Raw genomic sequence first — 15879 nt, 5'->3', positions numbered from 1 at the left:
GGTTTTAATGGGATGAGACTTAGGTCAGCCCTGAGTGCTTTAGAAAATCCCACCTTTAAATTTGTAAAACTATGCCACTGTGCAGAGAGAGCAGCTATTTAGTTCTTAGAATTACTACACTCCATATATAAGTCAGCTGGACGGGGAGACATACACACACACACACACACACACACACTCTCTCTCTCTCTCTCTCGGAGATGTTCTTTCTTGTTTTCATTTGGTTTAAATTAAGTTGTTCAAGCTAATAGTACACAGTAGCTCTTTGTGTGTAGAAAAATGTAATTGTATTTTAGACTCCTGTGGAATTTGTGTAGTTTAGCAATATGGCTTTTGCATACAAAAAAGTGGCTACTTATAGAAATGTGACTGGTAGCTCAGCAGTGGAGACTTGAAAATTGACATCATCACTGGGTCTTTGGAAGCACATTTGTTCTTCCTTCCAGATGCAACTTGTTTCTGATTAAACTCATTCTATTGAGTATATACTAAAATCGTTCTAGCCCAGACAAACAGATTGTCATACAGAGTGGTCTGGATCGCTTGGTAATCAGGGCCCAGTCAGACAAAATGTGTTTTAATAAAGTCAAATGCAAAGCTATAAATCTAGAAGCAGTGACACACTTAAATAGCTAAATCTGTTTATTTATCAAAAAGAAGATTGAGAGGTGACTTGATTGCAGTGCATAAGTACCTTCCAGGGGAGAAAATACTGGGTATCAAAGAGCTCTTTAATCTAGCGGAGGAAGGCATAACAAGAACCAATGGCTGGAAACTGAATCCAGACAAATTCATATTCGAAATAAAGCACACAGTTTTAACAGTGAGGGTGATTAACCACTGGAACAAATTATCAAGGGAAGTCATGGATTCTCCATCTGTTGATTCTTTCCAATCAAGACTGGATTTCTTTCTAAAACATATGCTTTAGTCAAACACAAGTTATTAAGCTCAGTGCAGGAGTAACTGGGTGAAATTTCATAATATGCAGGAGGTCTGAATAGATGACCTGATAGTCCCTTCTGGCTTTAAACTCTGTGAATTAATCTATGAATTGCTGTTTTTGCAGGGACTGCTTTTCATCCCAAAGTTGTACCTTTTACTTTTGGGGACAAGGAAAGAATAATTTTACATTCTGTAGGAAACAATGAGCAGTTCTTTGAATTTTATTTTTCTAATCTACTTGAAGTCTCACTTTACCCCTTCACCTCACCATTTTCCAGATGGCTATTTTAGATAAAAGACTCTACCCTTAATGTTCTTATTGAAAACACACATGTATATAAATTACATATTTTAAAAGACCGTGTTTGTAACAGTAAAAAGAAAAGGAGTACTTGTGGCACCTTAGAGACTAACACATTTATTTGAGCATAAGCTTTCGTGAGCTACAGCTCACTTCATTGGATGCAAGTGAGCTTTAGCTCACGAAAGCTCATGCTCAAATAAATGTGTTAGTGTCTAAGGTGCCACTAGTACTCCTTTTCTTTTTGCGGATACAGACTAACACAGCTGCTACTCTGAAACCTGTTTGTAACAGGACATTTCAGGTTGTGGGTGATGCAGGGTTATCATCATATCTCTGATAGTTGGCACTGTTTTTTTGTTCTATGGAAGTATCATGCCTAGGCATGGCAGTATCAAAGTGTGAGACTATCCCTTGTTCATTGAGACAGCAATTGGGGGGAAAGACCCTATTAACCTTAATGAAGATAGTCATGGAGTCAAATTGTTTACAAAGTTATAAAAAGCAAGGCCCTCCCTCCCCTTCTCCCCCCCAATTTCAGGCAGCCTCTATATTTTTGTTTGCTATTTTTCCTTTTTCTCCAGTCATTTTTCTCCAAGAATTTTACCTCTTTACCTTCTATATATACAGTTCTGTCCACTCATATTGACATAACCCAGTTTTGTAGGCTTTCTCTCAGTGTAAACCTACTAATAATGGCTATTTATCCAGCCAGCTGTGTTGATCAAGACTGCCAGGTCACTCTAATGCCTTCTATCAAGGAGAAAAGGAAACCTCCTCAAAGACCTGTCCCTTAGCTGATGCTGAGATATATAAACCATTCTCAAAAAGAAAAGGAGTACTTGTGGCACCTTAGAGACTAATCAATTTATTTGAGCATAAGCTTTCGTGAGCTACAGCTCACTTCATCGGATGCGTACTGTGGAAAATACAGAAGATGTTCTTATACATACAAACCATGAAAAAATGGGTGTTTACCACTACAAAAGGTTTTCTGTCCCCCCACCCCACTCTCCTGCTGGTAATAGCTTATCTAAAGTGATCACCCTCCTTACAATGTGTATGATAATCAAGTTGGGCCATTCCATAATTACTATATTTCAGGTAAGTAACTCCACTGCCCTGGAAATCAAAATACAGTATCATAGGTGCTGTAAAATCTTTTAGATATCGGGCCAGCCCTGATGACACTTTTAAAAATAAACCAAGATTGAATGTTTGCATTAGCCCAATGTCATTGATATGTTACATCATCTTTTATTGCCTTCCATTTTTTCACTCTTCATGTCTGGTTTAGTGGTCAGAAGAGGCATGTGCAGCACATCTTACTCAGCGAGATGGATACCAAGCAACTACTCAAGGACAACTTAAAGATCAGCTGTATCAAGAAATTATCCATTACTTTGACAAGGGCAAGGTAAAAAAAGAAAAAGAAAAAAAAAGCATGTTGCACTGCTCTTCTCTCTTATACTCGCTCTCTCTCTTTCTTGCTAAATGAATGCCAAATAGTAAACTTGCATCAAGTGACCTTCAAGGAGCTTTAAACTTGTTATAAATTGTAATTTGGAATGTTTTATGTAAACAATCTGCCAGCTAGCACTTACAGATAATAATACTTTAAAAAAAATCAATGGTACTTTTATAAATGCTGTGTTAAGTATAAATAGGAAAAGGGTAAATAACTGTAAATGCTGGGGGGCGGGGGGGAAGTGAAGCATCTTATTTTGAGAGGGTTCATTGGCAATTGTAGTTAATGCAGTCTGTTAGCTATCTTTGTTTTTTTCCCCCTTTGTAACAATCAAATTAATTATCTAGAAGAATGAATGAATCTCAGGTTGGTATCTTAAAGAGGTAGGGAGGGAAGAGGTCAGAAGGGAATATTTCATTGGAATTGCTTCTTTACTCTGGATGAATATGGATGGCTTTGACATTGGTTCGTTTTTTTGTGTGTGTCTGTCAGTTTGTCTAAGTTGGGGAGGGGGAAGGAGAGGGGAGATACAGTTGGTGACACACCATTCGTTGGGCCTATCTGGCACAAAATGTTTAAAAGGATGTATGGTAGAGATGGCAGACTCATCATCAGAATGTTCCAGGTACATATGTCTATGTTGTCACAGTTTATTGTACAGAAACGGGGCAAAAAATAATTGTCAGTTTTTACAGGAATGAATTGATGTTCTGCCAGCTCAGCATTATGCAAGCATGTTTTTAATGGCTTCATATTGGTTTGGATGAAACTCCATAATATTCTATGCACTGCAAAAGCCAAATATGGTCACTTTATATTAATGTTATCTTTATAAATAGTTAATAAATGATAATATATATTCTAATAAAAGATTAATCTTTTAGATTGTTATATAAGCCTCCAGGTGTGCTTATAACCATTGATAACGTATGTTAGTCATGTATGTAACATACTTGTAACCTCTATTAAATATTATTAACCCTCTATCAACCATTAATAAATTAAACCTTACTACAAAGCATGACCAAAAATATATTTTAATTTTCTTTGCAGTATAAATTTTTTGGGGCAGCAGGTTGAATGCTTTTTTTTGTTGTTGTTGCATGTTATAGTTTCACCCTTGTTCCTAAATAAATTACACTTTTTTGTTTTCAGTGGCCTAATTTCCTCAGTAACTGAACACCTGCAATTCCTCTAGACTCAATGGGAGCCGTACTTCTGAAAATCAGGCCACTGGATTTTAATTTTAAATTAAATCAATAATGTCCTTTCTCCTCAGCTGCATGTGAAACAGCCAAGCTACTTTAAAGTTGTACTTGCCCATTTCTGCTACTTTTAGAACTAATGAGCTGTTTATGAACAGCAGGCAAAAATACCTGCTGTTTACAAACGTTCATCCTGTGCGGCATTACACAGGCAGGCATCTAAAGCTTGAGAGAACACGGTTGGATTGAATAACCCCACATAATTTGAACATATTGTACTATCTGTTGTATAGTTCAGCCGAGAGAGAGGGAAGTAAATGTCCGCTTGTTTAAGAACTGATGAACAGCCTGTATTTTGCCCCTTTCACTTATTTTTGGATAGTTGAACAATATCAGTGTGCCATGAGGTTAATAAACTCATGCAATCTTGGACTAATGGGTAAGGCAAATTCCAAAGCCAAAGCTACCCCGCAGTAGAGAATGTACTGCTTTTAGACCTTCAGAGTTAGGATCCAAGACAAGAAAAATTCAGAGATATTAACATTTCGGAATTTAGTTTTTAAATTCCCCAATACATTTGCCTTTTTCTTGTATTTGACCTTCTGTCTTGCAAACATTTTCTTTTTTCTGACTGGTTGATGTTCTCCTTTATTCTTTAGCATGCTTACCATTTTTCCAAAATAATTATAGTATTTTGCTCCCTGCCTCTTCTTTCTAAGCTGTTTTTTCTTAACCTTCCCATTACTCTTCTAATCTCTGTCCTTTCCAAAGTAAAATGCAATTTCCTCCAGGTTTCCTAGGAGCCTTCATATCATTTTCTTCCTCTCCTAGATAATTACCCTTCGTCTGTTTCGTATTTTTTGCTATCCTCTTTTAGTTTTCCCCCTAAATGGCCTTGTGTTCAGTTTTATCATGTCAGTCTAACCGATCCACTGTAACTGCCCCAAATTGTCTGGAATTACAATGTTTGGCTTAAGGTCTTAAAATTTTCCATAAAGCCCTTAATCCAAGGACTTTCCTGGGAATGTAGGCTGCTGTGTAGCGTGATGAGAGTAGAAAATAGAATGGCGGTAATAAAAGAAAAATGTCGTCCATGTGGAGAAGTTGATGTTAGTCAATGTTAAAGAACCACTGAGGCCAAGAAACAGGCTAGAGGCACTAGTAAAAATAATATAGTATAACCCAATTTATGTGGTCTCTCCAGCTGTTGTCAACAGAAGCTGTGGAATACCGGGTTCCTATTCCTTTTTAGTAAAATGTACAACTTCTTTAACATGTTTTAAGGTTAGAGCTGGACACTGTGGTATACAAGCCAATAAATATTTTTCCCAACTATTAAATTAAAAATGTTGGCCTCAGAAGTGAGCAATAAATAAATAAATAAATTCCCGTTGCTGATTGGTTTAAAAGTCACGCTTTTGCTGGATGCACAATAATTAAAGCATAAGTGCTATTTTACACTAAATATCTTATGATGGCGAAAAGCTCAAATGTCTGTTGCATCTCACTTGATAGCCTTTCTCTATGAAATGTATACCTGTGCAGAGGGCCAGTGCAAGGCCTGTACACTGCTTAAGTTGCACTTAAGGCTTTAAATAGGAATTAAGTGGTGCCTAGGCCTTGTATGAATTTTAGCCTATGAAAGTATATTCAAGAAAATGAGGGATACAACTGCTGTCCGTCCCACTAAACATTTTATATTCTTCATACCATAAGCAATAGGGAAAGATGTGGTTACTGTGAACGATGACTAGATCGATACATCCACCTTTCACTGCCTCATCCCCATTATTTTTCATTTCTTCAAGACTAGATTACTTCCCTTACTACCTGTCTGTCCCAGGCCCCTATATTCCTCTGCCAAAAGGCTATTACTTACATATAGTGTAGTATCTAGTGAGCTATGTCTGCTTCAGTCAGCAGTAAATAACCGTCAGGTCCTTGCCAGGTTCCAACAACTGCTCCCAGGGTGGGCAACAGGAGAATTCTGCCACCCTGTTTCAAGGGTGCTCAGGAAGCAGGTTTGTGTTGACAAAGGCATGTGGGGAGGCCAGCAAGAAGAAGTGAGAGGAACTATATACATTAGGGAGGGGTTAAATAATATGATGTGTTACAAAGAATTAAACATGATGCAAAAGGTAAGAGAAACCATTGAACAAATTCAAACAGGAGATTTAAATGGTCAAAGCAGCTGGAGGAGGACATTAATTTTAGGAGTAGCTTTTTGATGAAACTGGGGTATGGAATGAAATGAGATGCATGGAGGCCAGACAGGAGGAAGTTGCAAGACAGAAGGATTTTAGAGGTGATGAAGAGGAGGAAGCAACAGTATTTGAGAACCTGGAATAGTCTAAGGTTATGGAGAAGAAAAAGAAAGCAGAAAGCTTTTGCAGGAAAGTTGAGAAGTTCAGTTTTCACTCTTTTGAGGTTGTCATAGTTGAAGGAAAATCTGGGAGGAGACATCAGAAGGGCAGTCAGCAATCCAAAACTGCACAAAGATAGTTTGGGTAGACAGAGATATGTAGTGTTCAAGATAATCATTCATAAGAGAGCCATATTAACTTTCTGTTGAGTAAAAGGAGCTGCAGATAATCTCTAATCACTGAATAGAGCATATTCCTGTGTACTGTATTGAAATAGCATGCGTTAAATGTTTCTTTACAATAATATAATAAAATGTCCTTTACGTAATTTGCTAAATTGCAATTTTACAAAGATTGATTCAGCATAAGCAGATGAAACCTTTTTAAAGCATATGAAACTAGACCCATAGCTCTTTTCAGGCTGTGACTATTTCACGTGAACTTTAAAATTAATTTAATTATAGGATATTCGATAAAAAGAATATCCTTTCAGATTCTCAAAGGCTTTCCCATAAAAGGATGCAGTCAGAGTCCTGTGTATCCCACACAACTGAATTCAGGAGGACACTTTTTTTCTCATTCTTTCAGCAGAAGAGAGGCATTTTCCCTATAAAATCAGAACCCATTCTCACTTGTACGCTATCCAGATCAATTGTTTCCTGCATTAAGGAATCATTCATCAAACAAGTACTATATACTAGCTCCCTTTCCCATTACAGTTCATTTCTCTAAAAGACTTGCCATGTCCTAGGCAAAGCTGGGAAAAGTTCCAAAGCAAGAAGTCTGTGAGGCAGCAGATTGGGCATTACTGACCTTCAAGAATATTTATAGATTTCAGTTAACAGAATCCTTTGCCACAGCCATACTGCCCTCACCCAATATACATTAGGTGTAGTATACACAAGGGAATTTTTTTGAGAGGTTGCAGTGAGAGGTGCACACTTTACTTGAAGATGGATATCTAAAACCACTGGAATTAAGGGCACTCAGCAACACACACATTGATTCATGTGGTAAAAACCTCTTCTTACTCCCTCACTATATGACAATTGAATTTCCTCATTGGGTCAAAGTTGAGCATGTAGGGGTATCGTGGAAGTTGTAGGAAGGTCCCAATGACCAGCAGTAAGTCCTTTTCTTTTGGTCAAATTACTTCCGCAGAACGATACCAGTGAAGACACAGGAAGGAAGTTAAAAGAATTTTGTCTCACAGTTGCAGTTTTAACAAGAAAACTAAGCAAAACTTATTTTTAGTATTACAAAAAATGATTAGAGAGACAAGGTGGGTGAGGTAATATCTTTTATTGGACCAACTTCTGTTAGATTTAGAGACAAGCTTTCAAACTTATACAGAGCTCTTGTTCAAGTCTGGGAAATGTACAAGGTGGAAAAAGTTGTTTATTATAAGTAGTTAACATATTTTAAGGGACCATTCAAGGTAAAGTGGCCCATTAACACCTCTCCAGTGGGGACTGATGGAAGGGGGAGTTAAGGATGCTATTAAAGGTAGTTTTAGCATTTCAAATCAGAAAATGAGGTTGTGTCTGAGATCCACCCCCCCACTCCCCATTCAGGTACAATTTTAGTTACGTGAATTGTTTCTTCAGCAGAATGGAAGAAGGCTGAGGTTGTTTGACTGCAGATATAAAGGAGAGTCTCTGTTATAGTCTATATCATATTGAATTTTGGGATTCATGTGCAAGCTCTCCATGCTGGAAACAATAATTTATTAATCAAAGTGTATTATTAATATGATTTGGAATAAAGTTGCTTCTGCGGGCCCCAACTGAGATTTTTCATATTTGTATTTATTTTGTATAAGTTGCCCATCGTAGTCGCATCTAGGTTCATCAAATCCCTGAGATCAAGCATTTATAATTAAGAGTATTCTCTAACATCAAATATACTGCTACTGTCTGGTCTTAATAGGGACATCCATCTGTCAGTGATCACTTCATAATTGCTATGTAATTATTTTTCCAAAAGCCTGGTTAATTAAATAGGCCTATCTCTGCGCCCAAAAGGCCACCAGACTCTAGCTCTAGTGAGCTGCCAGAGAAAGAGCAAATTCTCCAGGCAAAGACCCTCCACTGAGAATGACTTGTTTCCAGTCCTAGAGAGTTTTATCCCAGGAACTGACAGAAGTAGCACCACAGTCAAAGGAGCTGTGCCAGTTTACACTAGCTGAGGATCTGGCCAAATTAGTTTATCTTAAATGACACCATGCATTTATACTGAAGCAACACTTATAGTTACTGAAGGTAGATTGGGAATGTGCTGCTAGAATTGTTGTACTGAGGCAGAGTCCAATAAAAAGACTGAATGTGCTTCTTTACAGTGTTGGTGTGATTCCAAAATTACTTAGAATTACATTTATTTTAAACCTGAAGTTTTTTGAAAACTATTTGATACAGATCATCTGTCACTTTAGATCTGTCACTAAAATATTTTCACAAAAGCAGAAGCTAGTGATACTCCATTTTTGGAGGCTGACTAGTTAAGTCTAGAGCAACCAAACAGAAAACTGTGGGATGAAAATTAAGGTAAGAGTATTTTCTTTGAAACAGAATTGTGCAAAAGATAAGGATGACTGAATCTGTAAAGAAGCATTAAACGTTAAGAAAGTTTCATTGCCTTAAAAAGAATTCTACACTTGCTGACTTACCACACGACAATAAATAATAGTTTTGGTTTATATACATTTGCAGGATATTTTGCTATGAGCCAGAAGAAACTTAGTTTAAAACATAAAAAGTGCAAGACTATATTAGATTTTTTTCTAATTGTTCCTCAACAATTTTTTCTAATTGTTCCTTCATTTAAAGTTAGAACATTTTTCTTTCACTATTCTAGATTAAACCTTTTGTTTCATATATGTAGTTTGTACTGGAAAATAAAGCCTTACATTTGCAAAAAAATCTGTTTCCTACTGTAGCAATTGTCATATAATTTCCATCAGGCCTAGATGCGTTGTTTTCAAAACAGAATTAGTAATTCCATTGAACATAAGAGCTGCTCATGAGTCAGACCATGGTCCATCTTGCTCAATATCCTGTCTCCAACAGTAGCACATACCAGAGCTTCTGGGGTAGTGTACAGAACAGGCCAATTATGGAGTGAACCATCCCGTCTTCCACTCCTGGCTTCTGGTAGTCAAAGGTTTTGAGTCACCCCAAGCGTGGGGTTGTGTCCTAGTCATTGATGGACCTATCCCCCATGAACTTGTCCAGCTTTTTTTAACCCAGTTATACTTTTGGCCATCACAACAGCCCATGGCAATGAGTTCCACGGGTTAATTGTGCATTGTGTGAAAAAGTATTTCCTCTTGTTTGTATTAAATCTGATACCTATTAATTTAATTGGGTGACCCTTGGTTTTTGTATTATGTGATGTGCCAATAACGCTTCTCTAGTCACTTTTTCTACACCATTTATGATTCTATAGAGCTCTGTCATTTTCCCCTGAGTCAGTGGTGAGCTGGAGCCGGTTCGCACTGGTTCGCTGGAACCGGTTGTTAACTTTAGAGGCCCTTTTAGAACCGGTTGTCCCACGAGGGATAACCGGTTCTAAAAAGGCTCTAAATTTAACAACCGGCCAAAAGTGGTACCTTCGACACCAACTCCATGGGTGCTCTAGGGCTGGAGCACCCACGGGGAAAATTGGGTGAGTGCAGAGCACCCACGGGCAGCTCCCCTCCCTGTCCCCATCCCTAGCTCACCTCCGCTCTGCCTCCGCCCCTGAGTTACGCTTCGCCTCGCTCTGCTTCTCCGCCCCCCGGCTTCCCATGAATCAGCTGTTCGCACGGGAAGCTGTGAGGGGGGGCTGAGAAGCAAGCGGCGGCTTCGCGCTCAGACCCAAGGAGGCTTAGCAGAGGGTAGCTGGGGCGGGGGGGGGGGGCGCGAGGAGGGCCGCCTGTGCTGCAGCAGGTAACCCGGGGGTGGGTGGGGGAGCACAGGGGAACTGCTCCCCGCCCCAGCTCACCTCCGCCTCCCTGGGCCTGAGCATGAAGCCACCGCTTGCTTCTCAGCCCTCCCAGGCTTCCCGCGTGGACAGCTGATTCACAGGAAGCAGGAGTGGGGGCTGGAAAAGCAGAGCGGTGTGGAGTGTTCAGGGGCGGAGGCGGAGAGGAGGTGAGCTGGGGCCGGGCGCGGAGCTGCCGGTGGGGGCTCTGCTCCCACCCAATTTTCCCCGTGGGTGCTCCAGCCCCGGAGCACTCACAGAGTCAGCGCCTAAGGCGCCACTTTTGATGTGATCAGTGGGGGGAGCGGCCGCTCTCCCTGCTCCCCCCCAGCTTCGCTACCCCACCCCTCGGAGCCAGAGGGACCTGCCGGATGCTTCCTGGGAGCCGCCCCAGGTAAGCACCACCGGCAGGTCCCTCTGGCTCTTAGGGGCGGGGTGGAGTGGGCACCCACTACGGTGGCCCACGAGACCCTCCTGCCCAGTTCCGAGGGCAGTCAGGGGAGGGGGGTAGATGGGGCAGAGATCTGGGGAGGAGGGGGCTACAACCCCTTCGTGGGGTGAGGAGGGAACCAGTTGTTAAGATTTTGGCAGCTCATCACTGCCCTTAGTTGTCTCTTTTCTAAACTGAACAGCCCTAATCTTTTAGTCTCTCCTCATATGGAAGCCATTCTATTCCCTTGATCACTTTTTTTACCCTTGTCTGAACCTTTTCCAGTTCCACTGTATCCTCTTTGAGATGGGGCGACTGGAACTGGACACAATATTCGAGGTGTGGGCACAGCATGGATTTATATTGCACTTTGCATCTTCAAAGCACTTTAAAAACATTAACTAATATTCATTCCATCCCTGTGCAGTAGGTGAATATGTTATGATCCCCATTTTGCAGAGACAGAAACTTTGGCAAAGGGGTTAAGTGATTTCTTCTAAAATTACAAAGAGAACTGAATGTACCAAATTTTAGACCTCATGAATTTCTGGCTCCCATTAATCCCAGACTAGGCAGCTGGCAGCAGACGTTAGATTGGTGACAGTCTGTTTTACATAATAGTGCTAGAGTCCTGAAAAAAGAAATGCTGGAACTCACTTATAAGTGATAGAACCAGAAGTACTGGAACAGCCTTTTGGCTCCCCCAAACAGTGCCAGAACATCATTTCAACTCTCCAGAAAAGTGTCAGAATGACGTTCCAGGACATTCCAGCACAACTCAGGCCCTGCTGCTTTCTAGCTGTCCAGAGCCTGTCTTTAGGGCTCTAGACCCCTTGTTCGCTATCCCACACAAACCAGCAACAGCAACTGCTTTTCAAGGCTTCAGATCCCCACCCCCCCACCCCCCATCCAGTGGCAGTTTTGGAGGATTCTGGGTTATTCTTTCATCCATTCCACCTCTGCAAATCTGACAGCAGCTTCTCTCTGGGACTCCAGGCTCACTGTATCCTTTCCGCCTGCAACTAGTCCCCAACCTACTTACCTGCAGTCAGCAATGTCTTCCCTTTGGAGTGTAGACATACTATTTCCCTTCCCCCACAACAGACAGCAACTTCTCTCTCCAGCTTCTGGCTCCCTCTTTCCTTTCCTCCCTCCCCCCAGCTCAGGGGTGGCCAACATGTGGCTCATCAGAGGTTAATATGCGGCTCCTTGCATAGGTGCTGAATCTGGGGCTGGAGCTACAGACGCCAACTTTCCAGTGTGCCGGGGAGTGCTCACTGCTCAACCCCCTGCTCTGCCCCAGGCCCTGCCCCCCGCTCCGCCCCTTCCCCCAAATGTGCTGTGCACTCCATCCTCCTCCCTACTCCTCAGAGCCTCCTGTGCATGCAAAACAGCTGATCACGGCAGGCGGGGGGCATGGGAGGGAGGGGGAAGTGCTGGAGGGGGGAGGTTGATGGGGGGCTGATGATGTATTACTGTGGCTCTTTGACAATGTACATCGGTAAATTCTGGGTCCTTCTCAGGCTCAGGTTGGCCATCCCTGCCCCAGCTGCTAGGGTGGCTCTTCTTCCAGGCTATGGGCTGTTGATTGCTGCCCTCTGTTCCAAGCTCCAGCAGCCACTAAGCTCCAGCAGCCACCTCTTCAGGGTTCTGAAATGTGGTTGGGTGGATGACAAACAGGGGGTGAGAGGTACTTACTCCAGGGCTTTGTACAAGGATGAGACCTAGGGGGCATCCGTTTGCCTTCCAGCTGCCTGGCTCACCACCATACCAGCTTGGAAGCAGTCTTGTTTATCATGCAGCCCGCCTGCCTACTCCAAATTGCCATGCCCCACACAAATAAAGGAGCATGGTAGAGAGAAGACAGGATGGGTTTGTTTTTGGGGGGAGGTGGGTAGGGAGCAAAGGAATTGTTTTTTGTGGTGAGGGGAGAAGACCAAGAATGGAGGCTAAGGAGAGAGACGGAAGGATTGATGGATGGATGCCAGGAGGTGAGAAGGAATAGATTTGATTTGTGGGAAGAGAAGGAATGGATTTGGATGGACACATGCATGCAGAGAGTGTTTGTCAAATAATTTTGTCTGATAGAATTGTATGGGCTGCCTGAGCCCACTGACTCCCAGCCTGGTGCTCATATCACTAGGTCACGGGTCTCTCGTTTTGGCCTAAAAAGCCTCTGGGATAATATGTAGAAAAACTCAGTTTTGCCAATTCTCATGATTTTATTGTAAGTCCTGTAACATTTTGGTGCTGTTCTTAAAGCCCCAGGTCCTGGGATACCGTGATTACCTGAGTACCTCAGCTTTTATCTGGGAAAAAAAAATAATAATAATTTTGAGCGCTTATGATTGTGGAGAAAAGCTTGAAAATGTGCCTAAGTGTGCCCTGGCAAACCAGAAGGCAAACAAAATGTACTTAACATTTATTATTTTTTAAAATCTCATCATTTTTAAGCCAATCTCGTGACTTTTGCATGGCTTGGCTCACTTTTGAATGTGTTTTGCAAAACTGTTCAGTTAGACTTGCCCGTTGGCTTTGTTCCGTGAAATCCATAGCCCACTGAAACCTCCCACTTCCCCTCAGAGCCACCTGCTTCTCCTCTAGATGAAGCTTGTTGGATGAATACATTTCACCAGCTTTTCTCCTGTCCCTCAGCCCTTTCCACTGCTGCTCTCATGTGGGGAAGAAAAGAGGCAGATCTCTCCCTCAGAAAGGTTCTGCGAGAAGGGGGAAGGGCTGGCAAGATTCAGTTAGCACTATTAGAGTTCAGAGTAGCAGCCGTGTTAGTCTGTATTCGCAAAAGGAAAAGGAGTACTTGTGGCACCTTAGACTAATTGGTTAGTCTCTAAGGTGCCACAAGTACTCCTTTTCTTTTCACTCTTAGAGTTGAGTCTCGAGGTGAGCAGGTGTCCATGTAGGAGAGGTCTGTGAATCGGTTTCACTGCATGCGGATATCCCCAGGAGTGCTCTTTCTTCTTACGCCTTCTGAGCAGCCAGCTCGGGAAGCTTGTGTTGCCGCATCTCACATTCTTTCCTTGCAAGGCAGATGTCTTTGGGGAGTGACGGGGAAGCAAGTGCTTACCCCTTCTCTTGCTGTTTGAAGCAGTAGCCATGTGTCTTTCAGCCTGGCAAGGAGGGGAGTGGCACTGTGTTGAGAAGGAAATTAGGTGTCTCGGCGAGGGGTGTAACTATGATTTAAAATTTAAGATAAAGGGTAATATAGAACAAATTGGCATCTAACTCATTCTGATGCTCATATTTTATTAAGTGAGATGCCAGCCAAGTTTCAGACGTAAAGACAGATAATAAGGCTTGATTCTTGGAGTTCTTGGTATGGGAATTTAAACATGATTCTTTGCATGTACGTTAGTAAAAATGAAAAATACACATTTAAAAACGTTCTTGCTATTCCTCTTTAAGATTCTCTGTATTTTGAGTAGATGAAGGATATTGCTAGTTATTGCTAAATTATTTTGTGTCAGTTCATATGACTCTTGAATCTCATGCTTGAAGGAGACAAAAAAGAGACAATAGAAATATAATGGATGTTTTCACGAAGCAAAAGAAGTATCTCTCAAGTGTAGCCTGCTTTATCTAATATGGATTTGTAGATTATAAACAGTTACCAGAATCTATCAGAAACCCTGAGTTTTAGGATTTCCAAGTAGACTGTAAGGGTTGGTCGCACATCGGGTACCTGGCCTGGCTGGTAGGAAGAGTGTTTATTTTTATTTAATCTTCAGTAAATAAAAAGATGGGCTCATGAAAGAAGCTGCCACAAATATTTATTTTGTCACATTTTATGCATAGTGCTTTTCAGGCATATCAGAATGTATTTTGCTATGTTTTGTTTAAATTTATTTTAATCCAATTTCATTATTTGACTAAGGTATATAATTCAGTTGCATTTTTTTTTAAACAGATGTGGGAAGAGGCCATTGCCTTGGGCAAAGAACTGGCAGAACAGTATGAAAATGAAATGTTTGATTATGAACAACTCAGTGAACTGCTGGTAGGTTTCTTTTACATTCAGTTTAAATTAACATCGACATTATCAACCAGTTTCTGTGGAATTTCACTTTTTAAGTTTTTTAAATAATATTGAAAATGCCTCTTACCTTGTTTATACTAGCCCAGTGGGGGAAGAATGATTTACTTGGCCGCTTGGGGCAGATGTAGGCTGGCAGATTAATTAAATGACCATCTTTGGAAGTGACTTAAGTGGAAAATGTTTGTTTTTTTATGTTGGAACGAAGATATTCTGATTACAGTTTGCTTGTGCACAGAAGGAAATTTGGGGTTTTTAAAAAAATAGATGGATGTATCTTAGCAAGATGTGTACATGAAAATTCCTTATCATTCCTGGAGCAATTAAAGATAGAGAGAACTCAGACTTTGATAAAATTATTTTAAAAATTGTAAACTGTATGTAAAGACAGTTATTTCAAAGGGCATCTGTATAATAACTTTACCAATAACTGTGGCGCTTGGAGCTTGTTAGTAGTAATGAGGTGTACTGAACAGAATATGGGACTGGAAACCAGGAAATTGAATTTTTTTCATCTCTGTCACTGACCTACTATTTAGCCTTCAGAAAGTCACTTAAAGTGTTTTTTTACTTTCAAAATTGACTAAGTATGCCAGGCATTTTAATTATTACTGGGCACACTAAGGCATGACTTGAAAAGATACTGGGGAGGAGAAGGCAGACACTGATCCATTACAAAAAGTTGTGAATCACTATTGTTCTAGAGATATATGTTGATTTCTCCTTAGCACCAACGGTACCTAAATTCTGCTTCAGGAAACCTGAATTGTGAATATGCACTTTCCAATTCAGCTTCTCATCAATCCCATTTTTAAAAAAATCTTCTTTGTAATTACAGAAACAGAGGATCAAAATAATTTCCTCTCCTGAAAACTGGCTGGTCTGCAGCAATAACTGCGGGAGATACAATTAAGTGTTCCAGACTGTAGCCATGCTCTGAATTCTTGATCTCATTGTGAATCCCAACAAAAACTCGGGGATTCCTTCTTGGAATCTCATCCGTCAGGGAATCCATTTATGTATAGACTTCAGGAATAGTTCATATCCATAAAGAGACTGATCAATGTAAAATCATCTCTCCAGATGGTACATTCTCTCCCTGGGGAATGCAGTTTCTTGGCTTTGTTGCTTGCCTTGAGATTATATCCTTGGCCTGCTT

The 15879-nt window shown here is 41.0% G+C and overlaps 1 protein-coding gene across 2 annotated transcripts in view; it reads left to right on the top strand.

Moving 5' to 3' along the window:
• The window catches only part of DOCK1 (dedicator of cytokinesis 1), a 552328-nt gene that overhangs the window by 462585 nt on the left and 73864 nt on the right, over positions 1-15879 (top strand). For both annotated transcript variants that reach the window (XM_084632948.1, XM_084632949.1), the window contains exons 38-39: positions 2544-2663; positions 14595-14684. In XM_084632948.1, coding sequence (XP_084489074.1) covers positions 2544-2663; positions 14595-14684 — 210 coding nt within the window. The remainder of the gene's footprint in view (positions 1-2543; positions 2664-14594; positions 14685-15879) is intronic.

This window comes from Lepidochelys olivacea, assembly GCF_965140295.1.
Source record: "Lepidochelys olivacea isolate rLepOli2 genome assembly, chromosome: 7".
In the NCBI taxonomy this organism is placed as follows: domain Eukaryota; kingdom Metazoa; phylum Chordata; order Testudines; family Cheloniidae; genus Lepidochelys; species Lepidochelys olivacea.
The sequence above is the reverse complement of the archived record's forward strand: the minus strand, read 5'-3'. Positions and strand labels throughout refer to the sequence as shown.